This window comes from Chamaea fasciata, unplaced genomic scaffold, assembly GCF_029207755.1.
Source record: "Chamaea fasciata isolate MVZ Bird 193981 ecotype frontalis unplaced genomic scaffold, bChaFas1.0.hap1 SCAF_13, whole genome shotgun sequence".
In the NCBI taxonomy this organism is placed as follows: domain Eukaryota; kingdom Metazoa; phylum Chordata; class Aves; order Passeriformes; family Sylviidae; genus Chamaea; species Chamaea fasciata.
Window position 1 is genome coordinate 20,549,632 of NW_027094098.1, and position 15,503 is coordinate 20,565,134.

General features: G+C 44.1%; 1 protein-coding gene across 1 annotated transcript; it reads left to right on the forward strand.

Annotated features, from left to right (window-relative positions):
• The first annotated feature begins 20 nt into the window (after positions 1–20).
• On the forward strand, positions 21–15,037 carry IRAK2 (interleukin 1 receptor associated kinase 2). Its single transcript, XM_066195495.1, has 13 exons — positions 21–404; positions 1,796–1,975; positions 4,668–4,832; positions 6,161–6,273; positions 7,684–7,878; positions 8,308–8,372; positions 8,809–8,923; positions 9,186–9,295; positions 9,668–9,863; positions 10,550–10,612; positions 11,659–11,859; positions 12,025–12,541; positions 12,828–15,037. Exons 1-13 carry the CDS (start codon positions 218–220, stop codon positions 12,944–12,946), a joined length of 2,226 nt encoding a protein of 741 aa, XP_066051592.1. The 5' UTR covers positions 21–217; the 3' UTR covers positions 12,947–15,037.
• The last annotated feature ends 466 nt before the right edge of the window (positions 15,038–15,503 follow it).

Below are 15,503 nucleotides of genomic sequence, written 5' to 3' on the forward strand. Positions count from 1 at the left end.
CAGCCGGAGCAGGAAGCGGCGCTCGGAGCCTCCGGGGATCGCGGGCAGTGTCACGGGCTCTTTCCCCGGCAGCGGGCTCGCCTGCCGCGCTGGGACGGGCTGTGAGGGCAGCCCCGCAGGGAAGAGGAAGCTCCGGGGGAGAGAGGAGAGGCCGGGGAGCGCCGCTGCCCGCGGCCGCGGTGCCTGGGCAGGCGGGCACCATGCGCAGCCGCTGCTGATGGCCGCGCTGGGGACGAGGGGCTGTCCGGACGGGGACCGCGGAGCGATGGCCCTGCAGCCGCCGCCGCTCGCCCTCAGGGCGGGCTCGGCCCCGGCGCTGTACATCCACAGCATGCCCGCCTGGGTGCTGGAGGACTTCTGCCAGAAGATGGACTGCTTGAGCGACTACGACTGGATGCGATTTGGTGAGGGGACACGGGGCAGGTGGGGCGGCGATGGGGCTGGCGTGGGGGCACGGGGACAGCGGCGCGTTTGGGACGAGCTGGAAGGACGCGAGCTTCGGGCGGGCTTCGCGCTGTCCCCCACGCTTCCCAGCGCTCGGCACAGCACATCCTGTAAACATCCAGGGAATTCCCGGGCACCGGTCTGATTTTGCTCTTCAAACACAGGTGGAATGCCAGGCTGCTGTGGTTCCTGGTCAGCCAGGTCCCTTCCCCTCACTCTCCGCACTCTTTCGCAGTTCCCTCTCCAGTCACCCTGTATCTCCTGCCACCTCTCACTGCCTGTTTTCACAACGTCCCTCACATCTGCTCAGATGTTCTATTTTTTTCTTTCCTCCTTCTCTTCATGTATATTCCCTCATACTTTCTGCCTCTGTCTTTCTCGGTCCTGGCTGTGAAGTCAGTGGGTACAGAAAATATAGTCCCTGAGTTATTTACTCTTTTTTCTGTATCCCGGTGCAAGCAATTCTAAGCTGAATCTTTCCTTAGTGCCTGCCTTCCTTTATTTGACACGACTTCCCTAAGTGTGTGCTGAATAAGCTCTGAGCCCAGTTAAACTTCCTGATGTAGGGTGGAATTCATCTCCACTACCTTCAGGTGCATAAAGCTGTATTTCTGGCGTCCTTCCAAAGCCAGCCATGGTGAGAACCTGGGAATCTTTGTCTCCACACGGACACCCCAGCCCCGGCCTTTTTCCTTCAGGCGCAGCCTCTTTGGGAACTCTGGCTCTGGGGCTGTGTCTAGGTGTGTGGGGTGGAGCTGGGGCAGCATGAGGAGAGGTGGGTTTTGTATGGGAAGTGAGCTGGGAAGAATGCAGTGGGGTGATGGGCATGGTCAGGAATCAGGGCACATTGTGCAGGGTCAGCTTTGGCACAGGATGTAAAAATAGCTGCATTTCCCCGATAGCTGTATCGGAGTGTAACCAACACCCAGGTGATTCAGTTATTGTTTGGCTCACCACAGCACAGGGTTTCAGGAATGCAAGTGGGAGTGCAGCCACTCCACTGACTGCTGTCACCTGTTTTGGGAGAATCACCTCAGGAATTTAATCTAACCTTACTTTGGTATAGAGCATTAAGGAGAAAGATTACAGGGAGAATATGCTGAAAAGTGTGTCTTCTTTTCAAGTGTCTCTGATAGAACAAAAATTCTTCCAGAATAGTTGAAGGAAGAAAAGGGATATCTTACTTTAGGAACAGAAATTTCTTCATGTCCACATAGGTCATTTATTGTGATCCTTCCTTTTAAAGGTATGCAAATGCACAAGCAAACTGTGTCTCACACCTTAGCCTGTCCTGCTTACCCTTGCCTGTTTTTTCTAATGTTTAAACAGAATATCCATTCTTTCCCACCAGCCTCCTATGTGATCACTGATCAAACAGAGCTACGGAAAATCAAGTGCATGGAGAAGACAGGGATCAGCATCACGAGGGAGCTCATGTGGTGGTGGGGAGTGAGGCTGGCGACAGTGCAGCAGCTCCTGGACCTCCTGCAAGGGCTGCAGCTTTACCGGGCGGCTCAGGTCATCCTGGACTGTGAGTAGCTGCCCCTTCCTTCCATGGCTCTGTGCTGCTCCTCACAGCACCCAGGCCCCTCCTAGGACAGCTCCCTTGCTAGCTGAAGAAGCTTTTTGTTAGAAGTCACATCCTGTGTCAAGTTCTAAAATGTCTCCACTGATTGTGATTTTCTGCTCACTCAAGTAAAACTGGTGGTGCGAGGGAAGAGGTGACACAGGTGGACTCACTGGTCCCTGGAGCTCATCAGCCCAGCTTTGTGGTGCCCATCTTGGACCCCTCAAGAAGTGCCAGGAAGATGAGCTGTGGCCAAACCAGAGCTGGTGCTTTTAAACATCAGACAGGATTTCAGAACACAGAGGCTGTGCAAAGCCTTCAGGCCTGGTCCTGTGGCAGTGGATCACATCCTGAGAGATGGCATATTGCAGCCCCTGCCAGGATTGTTTCCAATCCAAGAGCAGGTTCCAGCAGTTAGCCCTGAAACACAGCCACAACACAGACAAAACCAATCACCATCCCTGCAGGGAAACACGCCATCCCTGTGTGGGTCTGGTTTGCTCCCTGTGGTGTGTCGCTATGGCCATCCCTTGCACTATTTGCACCTGGCGTAGGTACAACGGGGCATTACCTGCTTTCCCTTATGCTCCTGTCAGTTACCTTTTTTTTTTTTTTTGGAGCTTTTCACTGCATCTGAATGTGCTTACTCAGGTGATCCCTCTTGGGCAGATACAGAGGATATGTAGCTTGTTCTGTTGGGCACTTCAGAAAACTAAGCGGTCCTTACATCACCATAATTCAATTAATTCCTACTTAAAGGAATCAGACACAGCACAAAGGGAAGTAGGTCTTTTGCTGACAGATTACTTCCCAAAGAGTTCTACCTCCCTTCAACACTTTCTTGCACTCTCTAGTGCACCCACTTCTCAATTTCCATAATGATGTTTTCTATGTCAGTTCTTTAGCTGCAGTGCTGCCCTGTTTGTCTGACATGCAGGAAGTTGCAAAAGTCATGAAAAACCCTGAAAAGTAGGTTAAATAAGGGAAGTGATGCTAAGGTTTGAGGCTTCTAGGTTAAACCATGTGAGGAAAAAACCAGAATACAGGGACTTGCCTGCAGAAAGGCCTGCAGAGTGTTTGACAGCTAGTTTTAAAACCCTGTAAAATTTGGGATTTCATAGCATTCGAACACAGTAACAAAAATACCTGAGTGTTCTGCGTTCTAGTTTTCAGACCTGGTTTCATTCAGACCTGAATTCATAGGGAGCATTAAAGAAAACAGATAGAAACCTGAAACAGAACATGCCCATCTCTGCCATTATTGCCCTTCGTGTACTGCTGTTCTTCAGCCTCAGTGCCTGAATGTGCCAGGGCTTGGCTTCTCTCCCACAGTTCACTGGCTCATGGTTCATACAAGTAGCCCAGGTTACACGAGAAACACTGAGCTTCCTGCTTGTTCCAGGTACTCCCTGGCCTTTGTTTGTACAAGTAAAAGAACACAAAGCTGTTGGTCTGATTTCAGATGCAAACAGAGGCCTGGCATATTTGATTCTGAGATCACCATTTAAGATACAAAGCTGTTAGGACAGCAGGATAAGAATCACCATGTAATAATATTTGGGCTTATGATTTTCTGTATAAAAATAAAGCATTAGTTTGGATTTTTAAGAAAATGTTAAATGTATTCCTGATAAAAGGTGCCAGATAGAGGTTTAGAACTACAACCAGGAAAATGTTATCAGGGAGTAGAAAGCCCTTCTGTCACCCCTAGTGCACACTGGGCATTTCCAGGCTCCTTTTCAACCTCAGTTTTAAGAGCACTTTAAGAGATAAGAATTCAGCTGCTTTGGAGATTTTGAGAACCTCAAATACCACAGCATCTTGAACTTTTGCACTTTATTTCTTCCCATCCTGTCTGTAGCCTAATCTCATCTGAATAATCCCCCTTCAGCTGTATATAGTTTTAAGTTCCGGTACACTGTATTCTTGTACTTCTTTTAATCAGATTTCAAGTTGCTTTTTCAGGCCCAACTCTGAGGTTTTGCCAAGCTCTGTACAGCACAGCTGTTGAGCTGTAGTGAATCAATAATTCATCCTTTAAACTTTCCTTGTCCATCAATAAGTTTTGAGCTTTGAGCATTTTTTTTTTCCCTAGATTGTCTTTGGTTTGTTTCTTTCTGTTGCTAAGTAAAAGTATGACTCTTTCCTACAAATAATCCTGTGTATGAAAGTTTTTCCTGGGAGTGAACCTAGTCATGCCACTAAAATCACTCAATTGAAAATAGTCCTAGAATGTTTAACTGACTAAACCCAACACAGTTCTGTCCATCTTCACCTCAGTCCCGTGACAACTGACAGAGAACTCAAAACCTTCCTTAGGCTGGGAGGTGTTTATGATTTGAGATCATTACCTGAAGGATGCTATATAGAAAATTATATGATTATTGCTAATTTCTTCTTGTAAGAAACTCTGCTTCTGTTGAATAGTCATTGCTGGTATTTGTTTGAAGCTATTAGTTCCTGTTAATTTTCAGTAGAAGTTAATATCAGGGGTATAGTCTCAATTTAAAACTGTCTAAATTGCTTGAATGTTCATTTTAATGTTGATGTTAATTTGAAGTCTGATGTCCTGACTAGTATTATTTTCCGGTCACAGCTTATAGTCAGACTCTATTTTCCCTGGTTATCCTTATCTTCCCTTTTCTCTGTTCTGCAGGGACATCGGCCTCTAACATCACCAGCGCTGAGAAAGAAGAGCCAGAGCCACCCAAACAGATCATATCTGTGCCTCCCACCGAAGGCAAAAGGAGAGAGAAAGAAAATGCCATCAGTTTGATGCCATCCCCAGACTCCTCACACCTGGGAGCAGTCCCAGCAGGCAGTAAGTACAGTACTGGACTCTGAACGTGCTCTGACATGAAGTGACTGTGTAGCCAAGGCCGCTGTGTGTTTGTGGTCAGGATAGTACAGTGAAGACACTCATCTCCCAGATGGGCATAGCTGAGTGTTTGTGGAGGCTGTTAAGCCAGACAGTGTTAACACACGCTCACCTGGAGAGAAGTCAGACAATGATATAGGCATGTTCCTCTGGAGGGAGCACAGTCAGGCCAGAAAATAATATGAACACGCACCCCGGGACAGAGAATATATAAACACAACTCCCTCAGGGAGAAACCCTGGCAGACAGCTCCCTGCTGTGGTGAGGAAATGTGTTCCCCCCATGAGGCTTTGTGGCTGATGTGTTAATCAGTTATACCCCACTGGTTCTTTCCCTGCCTCCTCCTCTTTACCCCAGCCGATCGGTCTGTTTTCGATCCTTCCCTGATCAGTTCATTTCTCAGTCCTCCACCCAACTGGCTCTGATGTTTTACCCTACTCCCTGTCTTCCCTATATAACCCCCTGTTTCTCCTGGCTCTTTGGCACTTCCTCACTGGGCTTCTCAGACGAAGAAGGTGAATAAAGCCTCCTGTAAAACTCCATAGAAAGGCTCTGTCTCTTCCTTCAGTGTCGCCCTGAGAGCTGATTTCACTGAAGAGCTTGAAATCACCCAGCAGGCAGCCTGTCCCTCTGAGACATCCTTCTAGGGACACTTCTCCAGGAAGGTCACGGCACTCTGACCACCACCCATGACAAGTGTTTGCTGTTTTCCTAGCCCTGCTGTCTCCTGTTTATTCCTGACTTCAGCACACAACCTCCTGGTCGTCCTTCCTTTAGCCCCCTTGGCCTTGAGAGATGGTGGTTGTGTCTATCCTCTGGGATCTCAGATGATTCTCAGGTCTCTGAATGCCTTGGTCCCATCCTGACTCCGTACAAAGACCACACCAGTGCATGCATGTCCTGCTCCATGTCCCTCTCTTCATGCGCAGTAAATCTAGGCCAGCAGAGAGCCAGGTGGGAGAGCGAGAGCGAGAGAGGGAGACCCCCAGAACATAGTGGGGAGAGCATCTGCAACAGCACAGACACAGGGAATGTCATGTCCCCAGCCAGGGCTGGAGAGGGCTGCACAGTCATCCTGCAAAACAAGAGCCACGAAGAGAGCTCCCTGTCTTCATACAGAATTTCACAGTTTGACAGCTTGTCACAGATTATCCTTGGTCAGAAAATTAAAAAAAAAATACCCCAGATCTTCATAATTCCTAGACCTTTTTAGTTTGTCACAGATGGTGGTATTACAAAATTAAGGTGTGTTTTCAATTCTGTTATCTCAGTTTCAGGTGTTATTTCTGAAGGAGCCTTGTATTCCCTGCCTGCTCCACCACCTCCCCCAAGAGACCTTTTGAATTCCCTACAGTCCAATCCTCCTGTTTTATCAAGTGTGAAGGTAAATCCCCTTAGTGCTCACTGAATATAACAAGGCAAATTGCCTTTATGACACTCCGTCTTTTTTCAGTTAAAGTTTATTCCTCTACTTGTACTAAAACGTTGATGTAGTGAAAATGTTGAGCTCAATTACAAAGGGCTTGGACTGAATACAGTGCTAATGCTTCAGTTAGGTTGCTTGTAGTTTACATCACTTTTTTGCCAGTGAAGGACCAGTGTGGGAAAAATTTACAGTATTACTTCTTGCGTAGCTCAGAAGGGATAGCACATCCACAAATAGCAGTTGTGTTTGAAGGATTCTCGTGTAGTTTTTACAGGACTTACATTTCTGGTATGACTGCAGGACAGGACAGTATAAACCACTGATTAGTCAGAACCACATACCTCTTTTCATTTCATTGTATACTTAAAATGTGTTTTCTGCTCAAAACTGGGCTAGTGTTGAATTTAAGCCACGTTGTCCAAAGCCTTGTGTAGCTGACAACTGAAAATCTCCCAAGTTAAAGGCTCCATCACCTCTCTGAGCCCCCGTTCCAGTGCTTAACCATCGCAGTGGGAAAAATTCTCCTCATGTTCCTAATGATTTCAGCATGGAGTCTCCTGTTCCTTCCTCTCCACAGTTCTCTCATCTTTCATACAGTCTGACTAGATCTGTCCTGTCCCTAAAATGTTTCCCAGATCTGTGGGCACACCTTAATCCCATCCTGGTTGTTCTTGGCCTGTTTTATTTGGTTTATTTTGTCTGAGGCTTTAAACTCCTCCACAATAACATGGTCCAGGAGTACCAGCCAGGAGAGAAGAATGACTCAGAGCAAAGTAGTTTCAGAGTTTCTTGAGAAGTTAGTGCTTTGTTTCCTCAAGTTGGGTGCACATTAAGGTTGTGAAAGCTGCATGATTAGACTGCAGTGGGACTGTAATTATAGTTGGTATTAGGACTTACCACACTGGAAGCAACAAATTATTGTGCAACTGATGCCAGATGCTTCAAAAGTAGATATGAAGTTTCTACCACAGCATAATTACATTATGAGGGACCCCACTTTCTCATCCAACTGTTTCTCACCATATAACCCAACTATAAAGATTAATATCTTTTGTAAATCAGACTAAAATAACTTCACATAAAGAGATGGAGTTTTAAACAAAACTAAGTCTGTTTCCTGGGAAGGGTGGAAATGCAGATTGGTAACTGATTTCAAGTCACTTCTACTATGCAAAAGTTTTACATCATCCCAACACATCAATACAGGAATTACCTACACCCTAAGGGGTGGTTGCATGGTACCTTTCACAGTTTCATTCAGCAATCACAGTGATGGCTTAAAACATAGGAAGGAAAATATGACACTTAAAGAAGGAAATAGCATATGGATTATCATGAGATAAACTTGTTTCTTTTACAAATGTGTAGCCTTGCAGCTCTTCTACTCCTCAGCAGGAGACGATGGGCGATCTCCCTAGCGGGAGTCTTCTGTGGACCCAGAGGGAAATTGCTAATGCCACAAACAGTTTCAGTGACAAGAACAGAATCTGCGAAGGTACTTTTGCAGACGTCTACAAAGGTCAGAGGAACAACATGGTGTTCGTCATCAAAAGACTCAAAGAGGCAAGTACTGCGCCTTTTTCTAGAAGAGGATATGTTATTAGCATGACTTGCCCATTAGCAGTTGTTTAATGTGTGTGGTGAAAGAACCAGAACAGCTACACAAGAGGAGAGGTAAAAGTGAAATTATGTAAATAATTAAACCTGAATTCAGAAGACACACATGATGGGTACTTTACTCATGTGAGTAGTTCCATTAACTCTATATGTAGAAGTAGCCTGTGGTATAGCTGCCTGCATTGATGATTGGATCAGGGGTGTCTTTACACTAGTTTTTGTTCTAATTGCCAATTAATTGTTGCCTTTGAATTAATGTTGCTATCAGTAGTACTTGTCCTACACTAGCTTGTCACCTAGAGACTACCAGATGTGTATAAATGCAAAGTTCTAGTAATTACTAATGACATTCTCTTGCATGTTTTCATTTTTCAGCTGGAATGCACAAGCCCAAATTCCACGCAGAGGTTCTTTCATACAGAAGTGCAGATTTGCTTTCGGTGAGTGGTTGGCTTTCAGAGGCAGCGATGCATGTCCTGCTCGTGGTCAGTGCTGGGTGTTCATCAGTGCCGGGGTGTCTGCTCCAGGCACCGTGCTGGGCTGGGGACAGGGGGTCGTGCACTGCCTGTGCAGGAGCCCTGGGCCAGCAGCACAGAGCTCAGGGCTCCTGCTGGTCCTGGCTGAGCTGGCACCACCACTCTGCAGCCTTGGGATGGGGAGTGCCCAGCTTGAACCCCTGCTGCAGTGTGATGGGCTGTCCCTCAGTCAGGCTCCTGCTGTCTCCTGCCCAGGACCGTGTTGTGCCTCCAGCTGTGCTTCCAGCTGCAGCACACCATTCCAGTTGCCTTGAATTTAGGAACTTACTCCAGCTCAGGAATGTATTTTTCTGCATTGCTCTTACATCATTTGCAAATCACTGCTGATCTGTGCCTGCAGGTGTTGTCACATAAACATTCTGCAGCTGCTGGGGTTCTCAGTGGAAACTGGATTGCACTGTCTGATATATCCGTACCTGCCCAATGGCTCCCTGCAAAACAAGCTTCAGTGCCACGTAAGCAATAATCTGGGTCTGCCACCTACTTGTGATTGCAAGTCCTCTCCTGGAATTCCAGGGAAAACAATTGCATCTCTGATTTCTGAGAAACAGCCAGAAAAAACAGGTGCCCAAGTGCCTTGGCTGCAGGCACCAGAAAGGCAGCAGCTCTTCTCCTGGAGTTTGACTGGGACTCAGCTAAGCCTTTGGTTTTTTAAACTACCAATGTCTTTTAGTGTTTTATTCCACTGATTACCATTTTTTCCTCCTTTTCTTGCAGAATGATTCTGCTCCACTGACCTGGGAGATGCGAGTTAGCATTTCTATAGGAGTTCTCAGAGCAGTGGAGTATTTGCATAATTTTGGAATTCTTCATGGGAATATCAAGAGGTGAGGACTTTGGCATATCAGCACTTCCTTGGTCACCTGGTAGTTCAAGGATTTCTTTAACAATCATGGCTAAAGTTGATACAGTTTGGAAATCCATTTGCAGTATTTTCTGCTGTCCCTTATTCTGTAGGTTCTTTAGCCTTTTTTGTTTAACCTGTCACTGTTTCCTAAATGATGGAAGTAAATTCTTTTGAAGTAATTTTTGGGTGCTTTTTTCCCCCCTTCTTGCTTTCTAACATTCTTAATCCTTTCAGTCCTATGCGGGAGGCCAAATGCTTTCATTGCTTAAGTTTAAAAGTATAAAATTAATTCTTTGCCTCAAGATAAAGTAGTGATTTGACCAATATTGTTATTTGTCTGTCATTATTGCAGCTCAAATGTCTTGTTGGATGAAAACTTCACACCAAAGCTTGGGCATTCTGGCCTGCGATTGCATTCTTCTGATAAAAAATCAGAATATGCCATGATGAAAACCAAAGTCCTACAAGCTTCTCTTACATACCTGCCAGAAGACTTTGTCAGACATGGGCAGTTAACAGAAAAAGTGGATATATTCAGCTGTGGTGTGGTATGTTGCCTTTTTTTCCATGCTTTGTTGCATTTTTTGATGCTTCTAAACAAGAAATTCAATGTATGAGCAAGTACCTCATATGGTTGTTTTGCTGGCAATTTCTTATTATAGTTGCTGGCTCTGTAATGTGTTGAAATCCTGGTTTTAATTGCTCACACTCCAAATATATGTCAGTTTGTGGCAAAATGAGGTGAATCTTTCAAACCAGAAAAACAAAAGCGTTTCTTATTGTAAATAAAATATTACTGATGATGGCTTAAATGGTGGCTTAAATTAGATGTTCAGAATTCTTGCAGACTCACCACATGAGCTGCTACAAACATTGCCTGTTATTTGTAATTTCAGCTAAAATATTTGATAGTCTATCATGTCACCCATCTCCAGGTGTTTCCATTTAAGTAGGAAGTTACTCTGTTCAGTGTGATTTCTCATCTACTTTTAGCTTTACTTTCTTCTTATTCTTTATTTCAGCAATATCTATTGTACAATAAAATCTGGGCTTGGCTCTGGAGGTAGATCTAAAGTCTCATAAATGCCCTGAGCTGGAATTGTTAAGCCATCTGAAGTAAAAATATAATACCAGAATGCATTGAAAGTTCAATATTTCTTTAGTTAGAAACTTATTTTTTAAAATTATAGTTCATTCTGAACAATTCATTTTATGTTCCAATTACCTTTTGTAGGTCTTAGCAGAGATACTGACTGGGATGAAGGCACTGGATGAAGACAGACACCCGATTTACCTGGTAAGAAAAAGCAGCAGTAATAAACACCAGTACAGATTAATGGGGTTGCTGTCATAAAAATAATTTAAATTTTATTTAAATACAATTTGATAATTGCTGTCTGCTGTACATGTCCTGCAGAAGGGAAGTTTTGGAGCCATATCCTGGTTCCGTTAATGTCAGTAGCCTGCCTGCCATTAGAACAGAAGCACAATAGATACTCTCTTTTCACATACCCATTCATGAGTGCTGGCCTGAATTGCATTAGGAGAGACTCCAAAATAAAAAAGTATTTAAGAGACAAGGCTTTGGCTAAAATGCTGCTGTGTATTTTCTGCGTGCCAGGAGGAGGTGGTATGATCTCCTCACAGTGAGTGGGGAAACCTGGGTCAGCAGGAACTGCAGAAGCTCGTCATCATGTTTATCAGGCGTTTGTTTTGTGCTCGTGCCTGGAAGTGATGTCCTCGCCAGTTTCCCAAGCTGAGGTTAGAGCTACCTGAACCACTTTCACAAGCAATCAGAACAGCCAAACTCACTGAATGCATTAAAACCACCTGTAGAAAGCAGCCTCCACCTGCATTCCTCTTGTGGGATGTGCTCCTCATTTCTTGTCTTGCTGAAGCCTTGGAGGGGAGAAAAACTGTGTTCCCACTATTTGCAAGCAATTCAGAGGTGTTCAGAGGGGTTCAGAAAATCAAAGATCCCACGTTCCTGATTTCTTTCACATGTGTTATAAAGAAACCTGTGTGTAAGAATGCTGCTTTACACAGTGTTGGCTCTTTTTCATTCCTATATAAGTGAGCACAAGCCAAGAAGAGCTGGCACTGCTTTAGGAAATTTGGCATTGGACACATGCAGAGAAAGCCACTGGCCTTTTTCTCTCCTGTGAGAACAAACATTTCAGTCAGTTGCATGAACAGAGATTATTAAAGCTTTTCGGTCTGTGAACCAGGCATTGAGGAGCACTAATGACAAATACACAGCAATACTGATTCTCAGAGATTCAGACAAAAATAAATGCTTGTGTTCATTTTGCCTTCATTAATGCATCTCCTTCCTTTGAACAGAAAGAAATGATTGCCGACGAAATTCAAACAGCAAAAGAAAGCTCACATTCCAAAGTAAAAAATTTGGAAAAACTGGCTGCCAAAGAAATCTGCTGCAAATACCTAGACAGAAAAGCAGGGCACTTGCTGGAAGAGGTGGCTGTTGATTTTGCATCAGCCATCTGCCTTTGCCTGAGAAAGAAGAATTCGAACATAGCAGAGGTAATATTTTAAATACGTGGCCAAGATTTAAGTCTCCTTGTCATTGGGGTGTAAAGCTACAACAATCATGTCTTGCTTATGTTTGTGAGTGCTGACATAGGAGAATATGTGTAAGCAGGGGTACAGGAATTACTATGCATTCACAGATTTGGTTGTTAAAAACAGGTACTTGAAATCATGGAAATGGCTGAAAACAAATTAAAAGAGCATTACATCTGTGGAAGCAGCACTTCTGGATTCTCCATGAACACTCCAGAAGAAACTGATGATGAGACAGCCAGTCTGAGCGTGGATATGCCTTCTGCAGAGGGGAATAAAGAGGAGAGCACCCGGGCAGCAATTCTGACCAGCATCAGCCCCTGCGTGCCTTTCACGGCAGCTGTGGCACCCGACACGTGTGGCATCTACGTGTCACGGGTCCCTTGTGAATCAGATGAGTCCAGTAGTTTCATATGGAATCCTGCAGAAAAGCCCGCAGAGGAGTTACCTGGCCACAGCTGTACCAGTTCAGAGAAAGTGGCAGCCTGTGATTACAGCATCAAGCAGGGAAAGCCTGCCCAGGGACTGCAGGAGAGAAGCGTGGCGTGCACCAGGGGCGATGGCATCCTGGAGACAGCAGCTGCTGCACAGGGCACCTGTCCACAGGGAAACACAGACCCGGACTCTTCGTGTGCTCCACAAGGTAAAAGTGCCCTTGTCTTACAATACTAGGCACAAATTACTCTCTTCTCCAGAACTGCTCAGGGTTCCTCTTCTACTTTTAAACATGTATCAGTAAATATTTTCTCCCTGGTTATGAATTTACTAATAAATCTACAGAACATCTAGCAGTTTTCTATCAGATTTTTTCCCTAAGCCAGTTTTCTTGTTTGGTTGGTTGGTTGCTTTTTCTTAAATTTAATATTATCATCTTTTCCTTAGATAATGGATTTTTTTTCCTCAGTATTTGGGCTTTTTTTGTTTTTCAGCCTTAGCCAGAGAGACATCTTGGAAAATACAGATAAATGATCAAAAAAAGAAGCTCATGGAAAATATTTTGCTGTATGAAGAAGACAAGTTAAACAGTTCTGAACTTTTTGAATCATAAAGTGGGTGGATGTATTAGCAGTGGCCAGCTAAGAAGAAGAAATAAGGACTGTCTCCTCATTAGAAAGATGGTAAAAGTGTACCTTTCCTGTAAGATTAGGTAGCAGATTTGGATCAGGAACATTAGCCCTGACTGAAGGAAACAAGAAGTACCACATGGAGAAGCACTAGAAAATACCTGTTCTATAGCAGATTAAAGCACAGTCCACACTGTACACAGAAATGCCTTCTGCCTTTTCATCTGCAATGTGGAAAGGAACGGCAAACACAAGTGCCAAAATAAGTTATGATTCATTTGCAGTGCATTTCAGGAAGCGTCTGTCGGTCTCATTAAACCACAGTCCCAGGAGTTACAGAGCAAACACTGGCCAGTGGCCAGGCAGCAATACCCTGTGTTGTTTTCCCACTGCAGACAGCAGACAGGAATCCTCAGAGTCGCTGGTTTTCCACTGACTCTCTCCTATTCCATATAGTCTTAGTCCACATACTCAAGACCACTGCATCACCAGAGAGGGGGATTTTTATGCAAGTTCTCAGAATGTTGTATATGGCTTCATCTTGGTTTGAACTGCACTGGCCACAGGTGTAAGTAAACAACTTCAGCCACTTTCCTCACTCTGAGCTCCTCTCCCACATACACGACACCACTTAGGTCCAACCTTTCAGTTCACTTTTGGGAGCTTTAAGACCGTGTTTAATACTTCATAGGAGTACTCTTGGGAATTATTTTTTCCTAAGTGTCCTTTACATGGTGATGTTTCTCAATGTGTTTCACGTGGTAACTGTTGTATATTTTGGATTAGGGAAAAGATTTTAATTTAAAATAGCTTTGATTTTTTTAAGGACACTTGAAACATAATTTGTTCTATTTATTTTGGCAATGGGTCAAATATAAGCTAATAAGGGGACTTTTTGATGGTTCCACATTCACCAGGCATTCTCAGAGGAATCCTTGTGCTTGTCCCTTGGTTCACCCAGCAGTAGAGGCCTTGGTCTCAGGCCCAGGGATGCAAAAGAAAAATTAGAAACTTGTGTGCTGGTGTATTTATGATCAAGAGAAAGCCCCCTTAAGAAAGTATCACTTTTGGTTTTATGATATTTATTATTTGTACTATTGTTAGCATATTCCACTTGTGTGCAGTCTAGGGAAAAACAGGTTTATTATGAACCAGAAGAATCATCAGAGTATGTAGCTCAGCTTACAGACAGGTGAGCTGCCTCCTGAGTAAAGGGAACAGGGCCTGATGTGCAGAAATGGCTGCAATTCACAGTGCAGTTCAGGGAACAAAAATAAAATTAATTACATGTAATTATTTTCAGTGGAATTGTGTACTAGTATATATTCCTAGCTTTACAAAAGGCCTCAAATCTTCTATTTTTGTACAGTACCTAGTTCATTATATGTATTATTATGAGCAAGTAAAAGTATTTTAACAAAAACCTGAGTACTGGAATTACCAACACATTTCTCAAGTTATTCTCTACACTAAAAACTGGTAAAATTTCTTAATTATAAGTGCCTTTGATACTGTCTTTGTATTTACCATTTTTTAATTTTTTTTTACCAGAATCAAACCAAGATAGGATTATTACTGACGTAAGAAACATTGTATACTCAGATTGGTCAATAACTGCTTAATTCTACAGATTAAACTGAGATATTTTAGGTTGCTGAAAATGTAATTTTCATTGTTTTTCACGGGTATATTCTGGGAGACCCCTGTTAAAATCCTCTCGTCTTCTCTGGAGAGGAATGCACTTGGTTACACTGCAGAGCTGAATGGGAAACCCGAGAGTTTTAAACTGAGAAATGTAGTTTGTGCACAGTTCTGTTTCATGAAAATGCTTTAGAGGTTTTGTTCTCCTGCAGTCACCAAATGGAATTGTTATTCTTTGTCTTGTACCCTAATAGTTTTAAAATATTCTGAGGTGATTTAGGTAGTCATACAGAATTACCTAAATATTTAGCATAACATACATAAGACACTGTGTAGTCTTACATTAACACTGTTATGTAACTTGGCAGTTCAGAAGCCAGTTTATGCATTAACACTCAATAATAGCTTTGTGAATAAAAAAACCCTGAAAAATTCCTTTCTTTCTAGCCTGCTTTTCCATGATTTATGGCACAGAAAATGTATGTCATGCCACCCTATTTGGGCAAAAGCAGCTCAAGGTCACTTTGCTCTCAGTAGAAATTACTCGTACAAAACTGTTTATTCAGTCTTCACTCACTGTCAAATAGGTGGTTTTTGTCCTTTCTGATGGCTCTAGAGAAAATTTTCTCGGTACAATGTGTGCAAAGATTCCTGCGGTTCCGGCGGGCCGCGGCTGAGGGGAGCGGGGCCGGCGCCCTTCCCGCCCTTCCCGGCACAGCCAATCAGCGCCAGGGGGCGGGGCTGTGCCCTGAGGGCGGCGGGGCTGTGCCCTGAGGGCGGCGGCTCGGCCGCAGCTGCACTAAGCGAGCGGCTGTCGCTTCCGCAGCGCTTCTCACAAAACGCCGGCTACTGGCGATTTTAAAATCAACTTCAAAGTGTGCGAATGGGTTTACGTCCTTC

Coding starts and splice junctions, on each gene's coding strand:
- IRAK2 (XM_066195495.1), top strand. CDS start 218: ATGGCCGCGCTGGGGACGAGGGGCTGTCCGGACGGGGACCGCGGAGCG. Junction 6,274..7,683: donor CTGTTTTATCAAGTGTGAAG/GTAAATCCCCTT, acceptor ACAAATGTGTAG/CCTTGCAGCTCTTCTACTCC. Junction 7,879..8,307: donor TCATCAAAAGACTCAAAGAG/GCAAGTACTGCG, acceptor TTCATTTTTCAG/CTGGAATGCACAAGCCCAAA.